General features: G+C 37.6%; 1 protein-coding gene across 1 annotated transcript in view; it reads right to left on the bottom strand.

Moving 5' to 3' along the window:
* The window catches only part of USH2A (usherin), a 372,326-nt gene that overhangs the window by 207,843 nt on the left and 151,214 nt on the right, over nucleotides 1-13,269 (bottom strand). The window contains exons 30-31 of the mRNA XM_059467734.1: nucleotides 3,222-3,335; nucleotides 708-869 (exon numbers count right to left, since the gene is read on the bottom strand). Coding sequence (XP_059323717.1) covers nucleotides 708-869; nucleotides 3,222-3,335 — 276 coding nt within the window. The remainder of the gene's footprint in view (nucleotides 1-707; nucleotides 870-3,221; nucleotides 3,336-13,269) is intronic.

Raw genomic sequence — 13,269 nt, 5'->3', positions numbered from 1 at the left:
TTTTTGGTGGTTTTTGGGGTTTTTTTGTTTGTTTGTTTGTTTGGTTCCTTTTGTTATTGTTGCTCTTGAAGTTTTTCTTGTTTCAGTTTAGTTTTTTATTATTATTTTTGTTGTTGCTATTCGCATAATGTCTGAACAAGTAATTTGGAAAATTCATGAAATTACACCAATTACATTAAAATAGAAAGTCAGATTACTATGCTTCACTGTATTGCCAACTTAACTTCAGTGTAACAGTTTAAGAGTATTGATATAATTTGGCTATTGGCACATGGCACAACTATTATCAAAAGAAAACATAATTTGTTTATATTTTTAATAAATTAATAAGGGGCTCTTCAGGTAAGTAATGAAGTATCTCTCTAATTAAGAATATTTAGGGAAGGCAGTAAGAAAAACTATTAAACCTGTGTATAATTTCTCCAACAGTTGGCAGTTTACTTGTTTTGAGAGCTGGATGGTATGAGTTAAAAATGTTATAAAACCATTAAAAACATGACTCAGATCCTGTGAAAGAGGCACAACATTTAGCTACACCATGGCAATGTTAATTTCTCTATGTCCCAACAAAGAGTAAGATGCTTTAAAATATTAACCAGCCAATTTCAGATTTATTTTTCTTTCCTCTGAAATAAGGTGTGAATCATATAATTGTTCATTGCAACCATGAGATACCCATCTGACACGCTACCTAGCAAAGAACTCACCTTTTACAACATACTTAGTTCCATTTCCAGAGTAAACCGGTGTCCCATTCATATATAAAGTATATTCTGTAATAATACCATTTGGTGCTCTGGGTGGACTCCAAGTCATCAGCAGGAAGGTGGGAAAAGATATTGCTGTGGGTGATTGCACATCTTCAGGGGCTGGTGAAAAAAATGCAAAAAGTTATACTATATTGTCTTTCCACAAATAATAAAGAATTCCAATAAGAAGCTACTACAAGAATGATTTTCGGTAAAGCTGAAATTTCAAAGATTTTATATCTGCAACACACCAGAATTTTAAGAAGTCTCCTATATTATGTGAATATTTCTAGCCAAACAGAAACCTCTCTGGAAGACAGCAATATACTCTTTGCTTTAAGGAGAACAGTTGTGCTTCTATAAGTTTATCTTTCCAACTTGGTAACTGATCAAGGTGAGAGGTACAGGATTTAGTGCAGTCCTTTTTCTAATACAAATTATTTTCTCTTCTTTCAGGGTTTTTATTCCTAACTATGAAGTGTTAGGAATCATTCTAACCACCAATGCAGATGATGTGTTCTTAGGCACCACCCCTCGTTTCAAACTTTTTGTATTTCAATACACTTAGTAATGTTTGTTTAATGTAGATTTTATGTATATAATATACTGGAATTGGCAATGGATAATAATTTAAGAGTCAAGTTCTTTCTCTGTTCCAATGAGTTATACAGTAGAAGCCCAAGGAATCCCAGTGAATATCGCAAGGGGAGCAGAGCTGAGGCCTTAGTCTGGGAGAAATATCTTGTAATTTACAAGCTCTGTGCTAGCAATTTAAAACAATAACTAGCAGTGCCTGGCAATGTGAAAACAATATAAAGTAATGAATGTTTCAATAGGGAAACAGGGATAGCTGGAGGGTGTGATATGGTGTCTGTCTTTTGTATCACCAATTTATTGTTACTAAGAGCATGCAACAAGAGAGTCCAAAAATAGAAATTCCACACATTGACTTTTTGTTCAATTCTTCTGAGGGATAAAACACATGTTCCCCATGGCTTTATTCAATCTCTGGGGAAAAAAAAAAAAAAAAAAAAAAAAAAAAACCTACTTTTGCCTAAACCATTCCATTATGACAGGTAAGAATTTTTTGCTTTATGCACTAAGCTGAAAAAAAGGATATAAATGATTTATTTTTAATTGCTATGTCACAGCAGAAAGAAATACCCAAATAATGAAATAATGTGCTTCATGTTTATATCACAGGGTCCATTAAGTATTTGGCTGTCAGAGGCTGCACCCTTTCATGGACAATGCCACCAGACAATCTCAGTTTATCTTGAGCATCCAAGAGGCAATAACTGGATTTTGGTTTGATTGGTGCTGCTGGCAGTTACTGACATGGTCACACCAAAACTCTGTTTTAGCAGTGTTAGACTGCAGTCTTCAGCACTGTCCTCATCACAACAACATCTCACATAACAACCTGCCTTGGCAGCAGTTAAACACTTCAGCATCCTTTTCATTATTATGGCTATAATTCACATGACTTCATGCCAAAATTTTACTTTCCTTATTGGTACTGTATTACAACCTAGTTTACATGAGAAGATAAAACAAAGAACTGTGAGAGGGAGGAAATTTTGAAAACTACTTTGCATCATAGAAGATTAACTACTGTCCAATAAATACATGTCAAAGTCTTCATTATTCTACTAGTGTAGATTTGGAGTAACTGATTATTTTAACTGGATTAATATGGCTTTAGGATGACAGAACCAGGAGATGTGAACTTTACGTTTAATTGAGAAGAAAGTTAGATATGTCACTGATATTTTTGGGGCATTTGTTCTAGTAATTGATGTGCAATACATATCAGCTTAGACTCTTAAGTCAGAACTGAAAGCATTTTTTCTTTCTTTGTGCCCTAGCTCTTAATGTAAGCACAGGATGCCTTAATTTACACTCACAACCTTTAAGTTTGAGCACAACAACATGTAAAAGTGTTTAGGAAAAAAAAGGGAAAATCTGAACAGCAATTAATAAATAACTCAATTGGCATTTGGCAGTTTCATCACACTGAAATAATTGTTGCCTATTGCTGGTGTTTAGTGGTTAAAAGAAACCATGGAAATCAACCATTTGATTCTCAATTTCATATTGTGCCATACAATCAATTCTTTTTAGTCAGACTGTCTCTAGATTTACTTCTGAGCCATAGTAAAATGAGGAAGCTTTCATTAATCTTTCAGATGCTTCATATTAATGACAAGGCTCTTGCATGAACAATGTAACAGCAATTAAAAAGCCCATTAATCTGCATTACAGCTATTAAAGATGCATGTCATTAAAGGGTATGGAGTTTGATTCATTTTCGCACCCCCCAAAAAATGGAGCAATTATGGTCTGGCAATGCACTTTGTCATCAAATTAGGTTGGGGTTTTCCAGCAAATGGCTTTGCAGCGTTTAGCTCTTCTCCTGTTTTATTATTCATGACTGAAATGTGGAAGTCAAGACCTTTGAAATTACTTTACCTTCTTGTGGAGTGGAGATGTTCAATGCATGCAAGCTCTCAGTACAGCCAGCCAAAGTGCAAGCAGTTAGGGTTACAGCATAGTTTGTGAAGGGATGCAAGCCCCTCAATACGCCTGCAATACAAGCAAACAAGGTGTTATGCATGTACAGCGTACAGACTGACTGCATGCAGACACATGCAGAGGGAAAATAAACTTTTGTATTATGGGCTCCCACTGTTACAGGTGGAAAAGAAAAATCATTTAAGGTTTCATTGCTACTATCCATGACTTAAATTTTGCAAAATAACTTAAGAGCAAATTATATTTTATTCTATTTTCAGTACTAAATATGCACCTGTGTTTCTTTAGTCATGCTCACTGAACAGATACTACTTCAAAACAGAGATGTATATTTTAATGTGACAATGAAGGAGTTTTTTCCTTAATCCATGTCTCAAAATTTTTGCAGTTATTAATCTTATTTTTCCAAGGAATTTTCATTGTCTCCCAGAACAAGTTTTTTTCTTAATGAGTCCTCTCCAACCATGTCCCTATTGATCCATAAATTGAAATGTATTTTTTATGAAACATCCCACTTCCATTCAGTAGCAGCATACACACCATACATTTGCTATGCTAACAATAGCAACATAATTCAGGTGACACAGCACCCACGGGTTGACAAAAACAAAAGATCTGGGGCCTTATTCCATTTCGGGTCCTGCTTATGCTAGTGAAGAGAAGTTACTAAATTCTCATATATCAATCAGCTCCATGTTATAACAAATAATAACCACTGCTTACCACTTCAGAAAGTTTTGCAACATTTTGCACAATCATATACAGAAGAATTACAAGGGAAAAAATTTAGTCTTTTTAAGAAACATCAGCAGTTCCCACTTCAAAGTAAGTCCAACAACAAAGCAATATAAAATCTAAATACAGATGTAATTAAAAGAAGGCCAATTCATGCCAAATTTTATTTCAAACTGTGTTCTCACCTCGACTGTCACAGCTCTAGTAAAATCAATGTGGTGTTTCATTAAAAAAATAAAATTTATAGTAAACTGTATTATTTCAAAACTGCTCAACACTGGGATTATGCAAATCAGTTTAAAAAACAACAGCATGTCAAAGAACTGCAATTACTGGCCAATTGTCCTACAGTAGGAGAAGTCTGAAAATCCCCTCAGCATTACATGTACGCAAACAGGTAAACAAAATTAGTCCTTATTTTTGCTCTTCACTGGGTTACTACACTAAGAGAATGCAACATAACTGTGTTTCATTTAAAACATATTTTTTCCCCTCATAAGGCCTTTATAATCACTAAAAGGCCATGGAGAATTTTATGTTGGAAGTTAACAGCTACAACACAAATTATTATTTTCTGAGTAGAACCATCAGTCTGTACCAGTTTATATTGTGTTTAGTAAAAGGTGTGTTCACATGGAAAATACGAGATTAGCTTTCACTGAATTAGTAACATTTATGCTTTTTCTTGCAATCAGTCAAAAATTTCAAAGGCTGGAATAGCAATGATCTTTCTATCTGGATTCTCTGGGGTGCACTTCTACTTGTACAAATGGAGAGATATTCAGAAGTAATCACTTTTACATCAGAGTATTGTTAAAATAAAACCAGTTGACCAGCATCTGCTTGCTCTGATTATAGTTTTGATTTTGCAAATCCCCAGTGAACTGTGGAGAGCTGTACTGACATCCAATCTAAGTGTGACAGGAGAGAAAAATGCTGTGTTGGTCACCACCACAGAAATGTTCCTGTAATCTTCCTGTGATGGACAGAAAACATTTTTAAGAACCATCAAAAAGATAGAAAATAGGAAATAATGTTTTCATAGAATGGTCTGAGTTGAAAGTGACCATAAAGACCATCTGGTTCCAGCCCCCTGCCATGGGCAGGGACACTTCCCATTGTCCCAGGTTGCTCAGAGTCCCATTCAGCCTGACCTCGAACACTTCCAGGGATGGGACATCCACAGCTTCTCTAGGCAACCTGTGCCACTGCCTCACCATGCCCACAGTAACAAATTTCTTCCCGATATCTTATCTAAATCTAAACTCTTTCAGATTAAAGACACTGCCCCCTGTCGTTTCACTACATTCCCTTGCAAGAAGTTCCTTTTCAGCTTTCTTGCATGGCCGCCTTTCAGCATTACTATGCCTGTAAAGTATTGGAAGCTACACAAAATTGGGCATCATAGAAATTCTGTTAGTCAAACACCATCTTTTTTACACAAGATAGTATTTCCACTTATTTCCAGATCATAGAGGGTTAAACCCAAGAAACTATAAAATGTGCTTTGGGATTACCTCCACAAATAAATACAAGTAGGAACCAAATCACAAATAAATACAAGTAGGAACCAAATCCTCTAACTGTGACATTTGCAAGTTCCTGCCCAAGAGGAGCGTGGCATCATATACACACCATCTCTCTATTCACTCTGCAGTGCTTTAGGAAGCAATTTAGTTTGATTTGTACATTTAGCACTTGTAGCATTTGTTTCTTATGAAGCAGTGAATTAATGCTCCTTGCATTTCCTCATAGAAGACATCCTGTAGGGTTACCAATGGCTTCAAGCACTGAGAGCTGCAGAATATCAGACATCCAAAAAGATGTCAGGATGTGTAGAAGGTTTGGATTGGACTGTTTGGTTTACTTTTGACAAAGTAGGAAGGTTTTATATGAAGCACCTGTAGCACAACAGACTTCCCATTGCATAGGTAGGTTTGTGAAAGGCTGAGAGAATTTGCATGAAAAAAAAAGGCGAACAAATACACCCTTTTGTTTGGTTTTTGTTTGAAAAATTCATTCAGCAAAGGCAGCAACTTAAAAAATATTTTTTTTGTTTCCTAATTAATGTTTTTCCTTCACATGTACTCTTGCACTATTTTTTTTCAACAAAGAAACAGATGTGCATAGGTAGGCAATAGAAAGTGCACAGATTTTATTTACATACTTCAGCAAACTACTTTTTCTCAGCTGCCATCCTATCTGTTTGGCCAGCATCCACTGTAATCTGTTCTCCTTCATTATGTTAATCTGTGGGCGGAAAGATTTCTGTCATCTTCAAATCGCTTGTACAGCAATGGTAAACACCTTGGCCTGTCTGTAATTGGACAGGTGTCTGCATTGGTGTCACCCAGCTTTTAATTCAATTAAAGAACTGGCTGCTCTGCTCTCATTACCCACTCATTTCCCCTGCACTTTCAGTCAGTCAGTGAAATTTACACTCAGCACCTGACTACACTGAAATACAAAGTCAGCAGTCCCACAGAAAAGATCATCACTGATACACGTGAATTAATTTAAAGAACAGCAAAATAAATTTTGAAGTAAAAAATAGCCTATGATCCAATGAAGTTAGCTGACAGGTTTAAAAAAACTTTCCCTAACTCCTCAATTATCACACTCTCAGACTGACATCTCTTGTCTATACACAATAATTGCTGATCTGGTAAGAGTCCATCAGGCTTTCCAAGATGGGGTGCTAACAAAGCAAAATTTGGCCACATCTGCATGCATTCTGTTAATGCTAACAGGAGAGAGGTGGATAAATTGTCACTTTGATCAGGAGGTAGGATTAGGGACATCATCATTATTTAAGAAGAGGCTCAGCCTCACACATTTGGGATATGGGTCCCATGCATTCAGTCTGCCACTACAGAGCAGCTGAATCCACTGAAACTCAAAATTTACATCATAGACTACATTCGAAGCCTTAAAATCCACATGGGGAACTGGAGATGCTAAATCATTTTAACACACCACTCCTATCTGCCCAAAGAACCTTTGGAAATAAATTAAAGTTCTAACACAGACATTTTGACACAGTGACCCCATGAAACTGAATAATGTCATTTGTTAAATATGAATGTAAAGTTAACAGTCTAAAAGAGTGATCTGGAATCACACCTAGAACATTAAGCCCACTTTATATGCAAAACTAGTATTTAATTGTCTATACTTTTATTTAAATGGTCTTTAATTATTTGCAATACCAAAAGTCAAGGTTTAGAGTGGTGCAAGAGAGAAAATGCTAGGTTCATTCTAGCAGTGAAGGGATAACAACATGGATATGGGGAATAGCAAAGGGGTCAACAATGAATTTATGGTAAAATGGGTGTTCAGGCTAGTCAAAGGTAGTTGCATATTTAGGTCCACTCCATTCAATATTCTAATGCATATAGTATATGAGAATATTACATATGCAGCTTTTTTCCCTACCCTTCTCCATAAGGCAAATATTTCTTTTGTTCACTACCTCTCAAAGGGAGTTCTCATACATTTAAATAATACAGCCATATTCCACAGCATTGTGGCACATTTTGAGTGGAAAACTAGTACTTCTCATCAAAAAAAAAAAAAAAAGGTTTACTAGTACAGTATGAGGGCTAATATTCTGTTCATAAAACCTGAGTCTATTACTTTGCCAAAGGGACTTTTCTTTGCCATATTTTTTCATTCTTTCCTCCCTAGCATTCTATTTCATGAGGACCTATTTTGAAATACACCTACTGCAACTGAAACAACACTTGACCTTTAGATTTACCTTAATTCTAGAAAAGCTTTAAAAACAAAAATTACCAAATGTCTCCTCTCCAAACCCAGATTATTTAGCTAACTTGAATGCCCGAGGTCAAACAGCATCTGTGCAACAAAGTCACTTGTGTGTCGAGATGCATCATTGCCACAGTACACTTAATCACAGTCCACTGATCAGAAAAGGAAGTCCTCAACTGACTTTGTTTTTGACAGATTGTAGCAAAAACTGTTTCAGTACATGTGTCTTCCACATATGCAATTCTGAACCCAAAGCCTGTGCACATCAATCTGTCACATACATCTGCATTTTTAAATCATCTTCTAACTAAGGATAGTATGAGTCATAAAATGAAGAACTACTCAACAGGAGGGCACCTATTCCAACTCTTTGGCTTATAAGAACAAACAAAAGTTTCACTTTAATTATTGCATTTAGGTAGCCTGAAAGACCCCTTTTTCCCAACAGAAATACTTCATAACAAACCATGTACAAGCTCCTCTGTCTTTGAAGATGCAACTCAGTTTGCAGCGGTTCAAGGAAGCCTGTTACGTTCCCCATAGCACAAGGAACTCTCCAGCTGCTTCAGTTTGCAGAAAACATTAACTGAACAGTGCAATTTTGCACCAAGAGTTAATTAATCACAGAGAGGACTGGCTTTGTGATATCTATCCCTGTTTAACCCTTGATCATTCCAAATAACTTAATCATTGCTTATTTTCTGCAGTATGATTCTCTTTAAAAGTGTGTAGAGAAACAAAGAAATACACTGTTTACTTTTTTGCAGGTTTTTTAATCTGTCTATAAAAACATAACAATCCTTTCTAGCCTGAAAAACATTAAGAAAATAACTTCTTTTTATTACTAAAAATATGGGTATGTATATAAGAGTTGATGTAATTTTGATAAAATGCTCAGATTTATTTGATCATGCAATTTACATTTTGTAAGAATAAATTTATATAACAGCATTGGACTGTAAACAAGATTCATTTAGGTCTAAAGTCAATCAAGTTTGAATCTTAACACCCTAGAATATTAATATAATTTGTTTTAAAATTCATATATTGAAAAATATGCCACTAGTCTACTAAAGCCAGCTAAATGAAAGGAGAAGGGAACCTACATTCTGCCACTTTGACTTAGAGTCTCTAGGAGCTCAAGCACCACTTGACAATTCACAGAAACCTAATGGGCACAGACAGATCTATCAGCTACTCCTTCTTGCAGTAGCTGCTCCAGCCACACATTCTGATCTACATATGAAGTTTTACTACTTTAAAAATTTGTCTCAGCTTGGAGCAGGGATTTGGGAGTCCTTCTAGTGCTCTGGCCCTACATACATTTATCTTAGTTGGTTTACAATAATCCCTTTCTATAAATTTTAAAAATTTCATTAACTGCAGTATAGGAATGCTTTGAGCGTAAAATATTTGTGCAAACCAAGAGCTTTCAAGTCATTTCACATGCATGACAGTATTGCCCAAGCAATTCACCAACAGCTTCACACAGCAAACTCTCCATTGGTGGTAAACTGCTCATTTCATCCCACACAGATGAAATAAGCCTGAGAGAAACAACATTTTCTAATATCCATCTCAGATAGAGACCGCAAATCCCATCAGAGGGAGCAGTCAGGGTGCAGAGGCCAGTCCCAAAGCCACAGGCTGCTTAGGGAGGGGACTGGCAGAGCTTTCCCAGAGAGGGACAATCTCAGCTGACAGCATTTGCCAGGGCATGGGCATTTTCCAGGCTGGCAGCGAGCTTCCCCCAGCACTATGGCCCCACTGTCCAGCCCTGGCTGAGCTGTCACTGGCAGGTGGCCCTGTCTCCTCTTCTGAGACACTCTCCAGCTAGAGAGCTCTCAAAACCACAGCACAGCTCAGAGACTTTGATTAACCACATTAAATCATTAAATTAACTTTTCCTGAGATATTCATCTCCTGATATAAAAGACTAAAAGGTGAAAAGTAATTACAAACACGTGTCACCGAAGGAGGGAATGGCAGCTGTCAGCCACAATTTTCTCATTACTACGTGTGCAGCCACAACATCAGCCCTTGGCTATTGCAGCAATGACAGAGGTGGGATGAACTGCAAAATCATACAAACTTGAAAGACAAATCTTTAAGAGGAATAAATACCAATTGTGTGTGAATTCTTTTGCAGCACAATTTATTTAATTATCATTTGTAGGTATCATTAGAGCCCACAGTTTAGAGGCTGGTCAATCCCCTGAATTCTACAGTGTGAGAAATCTGTATTATAAAATGGGGATTTTGCACGTGCTTGACAAGAGAAGCGTCAGAGGATTGTGATCAGTGGCACAAAACACAGAGGCAAGACAGCTGGGCTGTATCCCAGGGTTCTGGGATACTGTTCAACACCTTTATCAATTACCTGGATGATGGGGTAAGTTTGCATCCTCAGCAATTCAAGATGATACAAAAAGGGCCACTAAGATGGTAAAAAGACTGGAGCACATCTCTTCTAAAAGAGAGTGAGAGACCTGGGACTGATCATCTCAGGAAAGACAAGGCTCAGGGTGATCTATCAAAATGTATAAATACCTTATGGGAGGGAACAAAGCAGCAGCCAGACTATTCTAAGTGCCCAGCAACAGGACAAGAGTCAATGGACACAAATTGAAATACACGAATCACAGTATCAGAGAATATCCTGAGTTGGAAGGGACCCACAAGGATCATAGGTCACCACAATGATCTTAGAGGTCTTTTCCAGCCTAAATGATTCTGTGATCACTGAGTCCAGCTCCTGCCTCTGCACAGGACAACCCCAAGAACAACACTACGTGTCTGAGAGCCCAAACGCTTCTTCAACTCCGGCAGGTTTGGTGTTGTGACCACTTCCCTGGGGAGGAAATTAAATTCCAACTGGACACAGGAAATCACTTTTTACTGTGAGGGTGACCCAACCTGGAACAGACTTCTCCTAGAGAAGTATCTCCATCTACAAAGATATTTAAAACTCAGCTGGATGTGGTTCTGGGAAACCTGCTCCAGTTAACATTGCTTGAGCTGGGGCAATGGTCTAGATAATCCTTCCAACCCACATGACCCTGTGATACTATGGATTCCAAAGGAAAGTAGAAGCAAAAGCTGATCACAGACCACATGGAAACAGTGTGTTCCATTTTTTTAAATACTGATTCTAACTTATATTCCAAATTTTGGTGTCAGCATGTGGGATGCACTGGAATGCAAAAAAAAGCAATAGAGCCTTTAGGAAAAAAACTCTTACATGTGGTGACTCTGTGCCTCCTTTATTACTTTGCATCAATGTTATTACGTGCTTCTCTGAAGGTAAGATGGGCAAGCATGGTGCTTTTCAAGAACTTGCACTCTAACTTTATACTCTCATCCTAGAATACAGATACTGAACACTATGTTGAAATATATCACCTTATCCAATAAACTCCTGGTTCAACAGTCAGAACCTCATTTAAAGGATTTAAATCTGATGAATATTCCTTTCTTGGATGAAAATGAAAAAACAGTTTGACATTTTGGAAGATTACAAGGGTCAGATTTTGAAGGATTTTGCTTTCTGAGGAGTCAGAAATAGGCCTCTGAGACTGTGGGATTATGGTCATTTAAAGACCTATTTTACTTTTAATATTTAGCTCAGCTTTTCTTCTTCTTGACAAGGGTACAAGAGGTTCTTCTGAATGTGATACACACAGTACAGCCTTCTGAGAAATGGGTAATGCTCTTAACTTTTTGTTACTGTACTCCAGTTATGACTCAGGACCCTACTGTAATTGTTCAAAAGAATTTACAGTGTAAGTATAAACCACAACACAACAGATGGGCCTAAAAAGCTGCAAGGAAAAATATAAGAAAGAGGGTTGTCAGTGCCCTCAGATACATTTCAAGCAGCAGATAAGCAGTGACTAGGCTTGACAGGGAATGAAAATTTCAAGGAGGGCATTGAAAAATACCATAGATTCTTCATCAATGATCCCACAGAGAGCTGTGGTGCCTTTCTGCTGTTGCATTAGCAAGCCTGGCTGTTTGGGTTACTGCCACATTTTCTCATGGAATGCAACAAAAGAATTTCTAAAGAAATGTCCCTGAAACTAGGCAGAGAACAAGCAAAAATTTTCATTCAGAGCAAACTGAAAAGTAAGCAAAGACAGCACCATCTGTGGGGTTCTAGGTTTATGTTAACTTCTGATTAACCAGGAAAGATTATTCATCAGGGAAAGATACAGCATCTCCTGGGAGTTTTGTATTTGTGGGTAACTAGTTCTCAATATCCACTGACTTGCTCACCTGTGTAGTCTTCACTGAAATCAACAGACTGAAGTAAAATGACTTTGGATTGGTGATTTAATTTACATCTGTCTCAGCTCTGACCTCACCATGAGGACATGAATTATATATTTCATACAATGTCAAAACTGGAAAATACATAACTAAACTATTGGGCAGGAGTTATAAATAACAGGAGGAAGCACATCTTACACACACAAAACTGAACTGGAACAATTATTCTCACAGCAGTTACAGAAACAGAAGGAATAAATGTATTGAAAAATAAAGACAATTCTACCACAGACCATTAAACAGGATGGTCCAGATGCAGTTTTCAGCTGAAGAACTTCACAACCAATCAGCTGAATTTGTACTTACAGGAAGACTCATTCTATGCTTAGCACATTTCTTACACTTTCTTCCTGAGCATCTAGAGAATCACAGAATATTCTGAGTTGGAAGAGACCCACAAGACTCATGGAGTCCAACTCTTAGGTGAATGGCCTGAACAGAGATTGATCCCACAGCACTGGTGTTATTAGCACCATGCCCCAACCAACTGAGCTCATCTAAGGGTCATATTCTGACACATAGATCAGTATTTGAATACAGACATTCTTACCTTCTTTGGGTCATATGAGCAGTCAGTGTGCTGCTGTGGCAAACAAAGCCAACAGGATGCTGGATTGCATCCACAAGGACACCTCCAGCAGAGATAAAGAAGTCATTATTCCCCTCTACTCAGTGCTTGTCAGGTCACACCCAGAACACTGTGTTCAGTTTTGATCCCCACTGTGTGAAAAAGATGTGGACAGGCTGGAGTCCAGAGAAGGGAGACAAAGAAGATCAAAGGATAGGGTAGCCTGTCAAATAAGGAAAGACTGAGAAAACTGGGTATGTTCAGCCTTCAGAAAAGAAGGATCAGTAGAGACATTATCACCATGTTCCAGTATTAAAAGGGTGGCTACAAGGAAGATGGAGTCTCCCTTTTTACAAGGAGCCATATGGAAAAGACATGGGGTAATGGGCACAAGTTACTCCTGGGAAGAATCCAACTGGACACAAGAGAAAAATTTTCACAATGAGCACAATCAGCCACTGGAATAACATTCCCAGGAAGTGGTGGATTCCCCAGCTCCGGACACTTGAAGATTCAGCTGGAAAGACTTCTGGGCCATCTTGTCTAGACTGTGCTTTTGCCAAGAAAGATTGGATCAGATGA

This window comes from Ammospiza nelsoni, chromosome 3, assembly GCF_027579445.1.
Source record: "Ammospiza nelsoni isolate bAmmNel1 chromosome 3, bAmmNel1.pri, whole genome shotgun sequence".
NCBI lineage: Eukaryota > Metazoa > Chordata > Aves > Passeriformes > Passerellidae > Ammospiza > Ammospiza nelsoni.
Note: the sequence above shows the minus strand (reverse complement) of the source record. Positions and strands in the feature narration are given on the sequence as shown.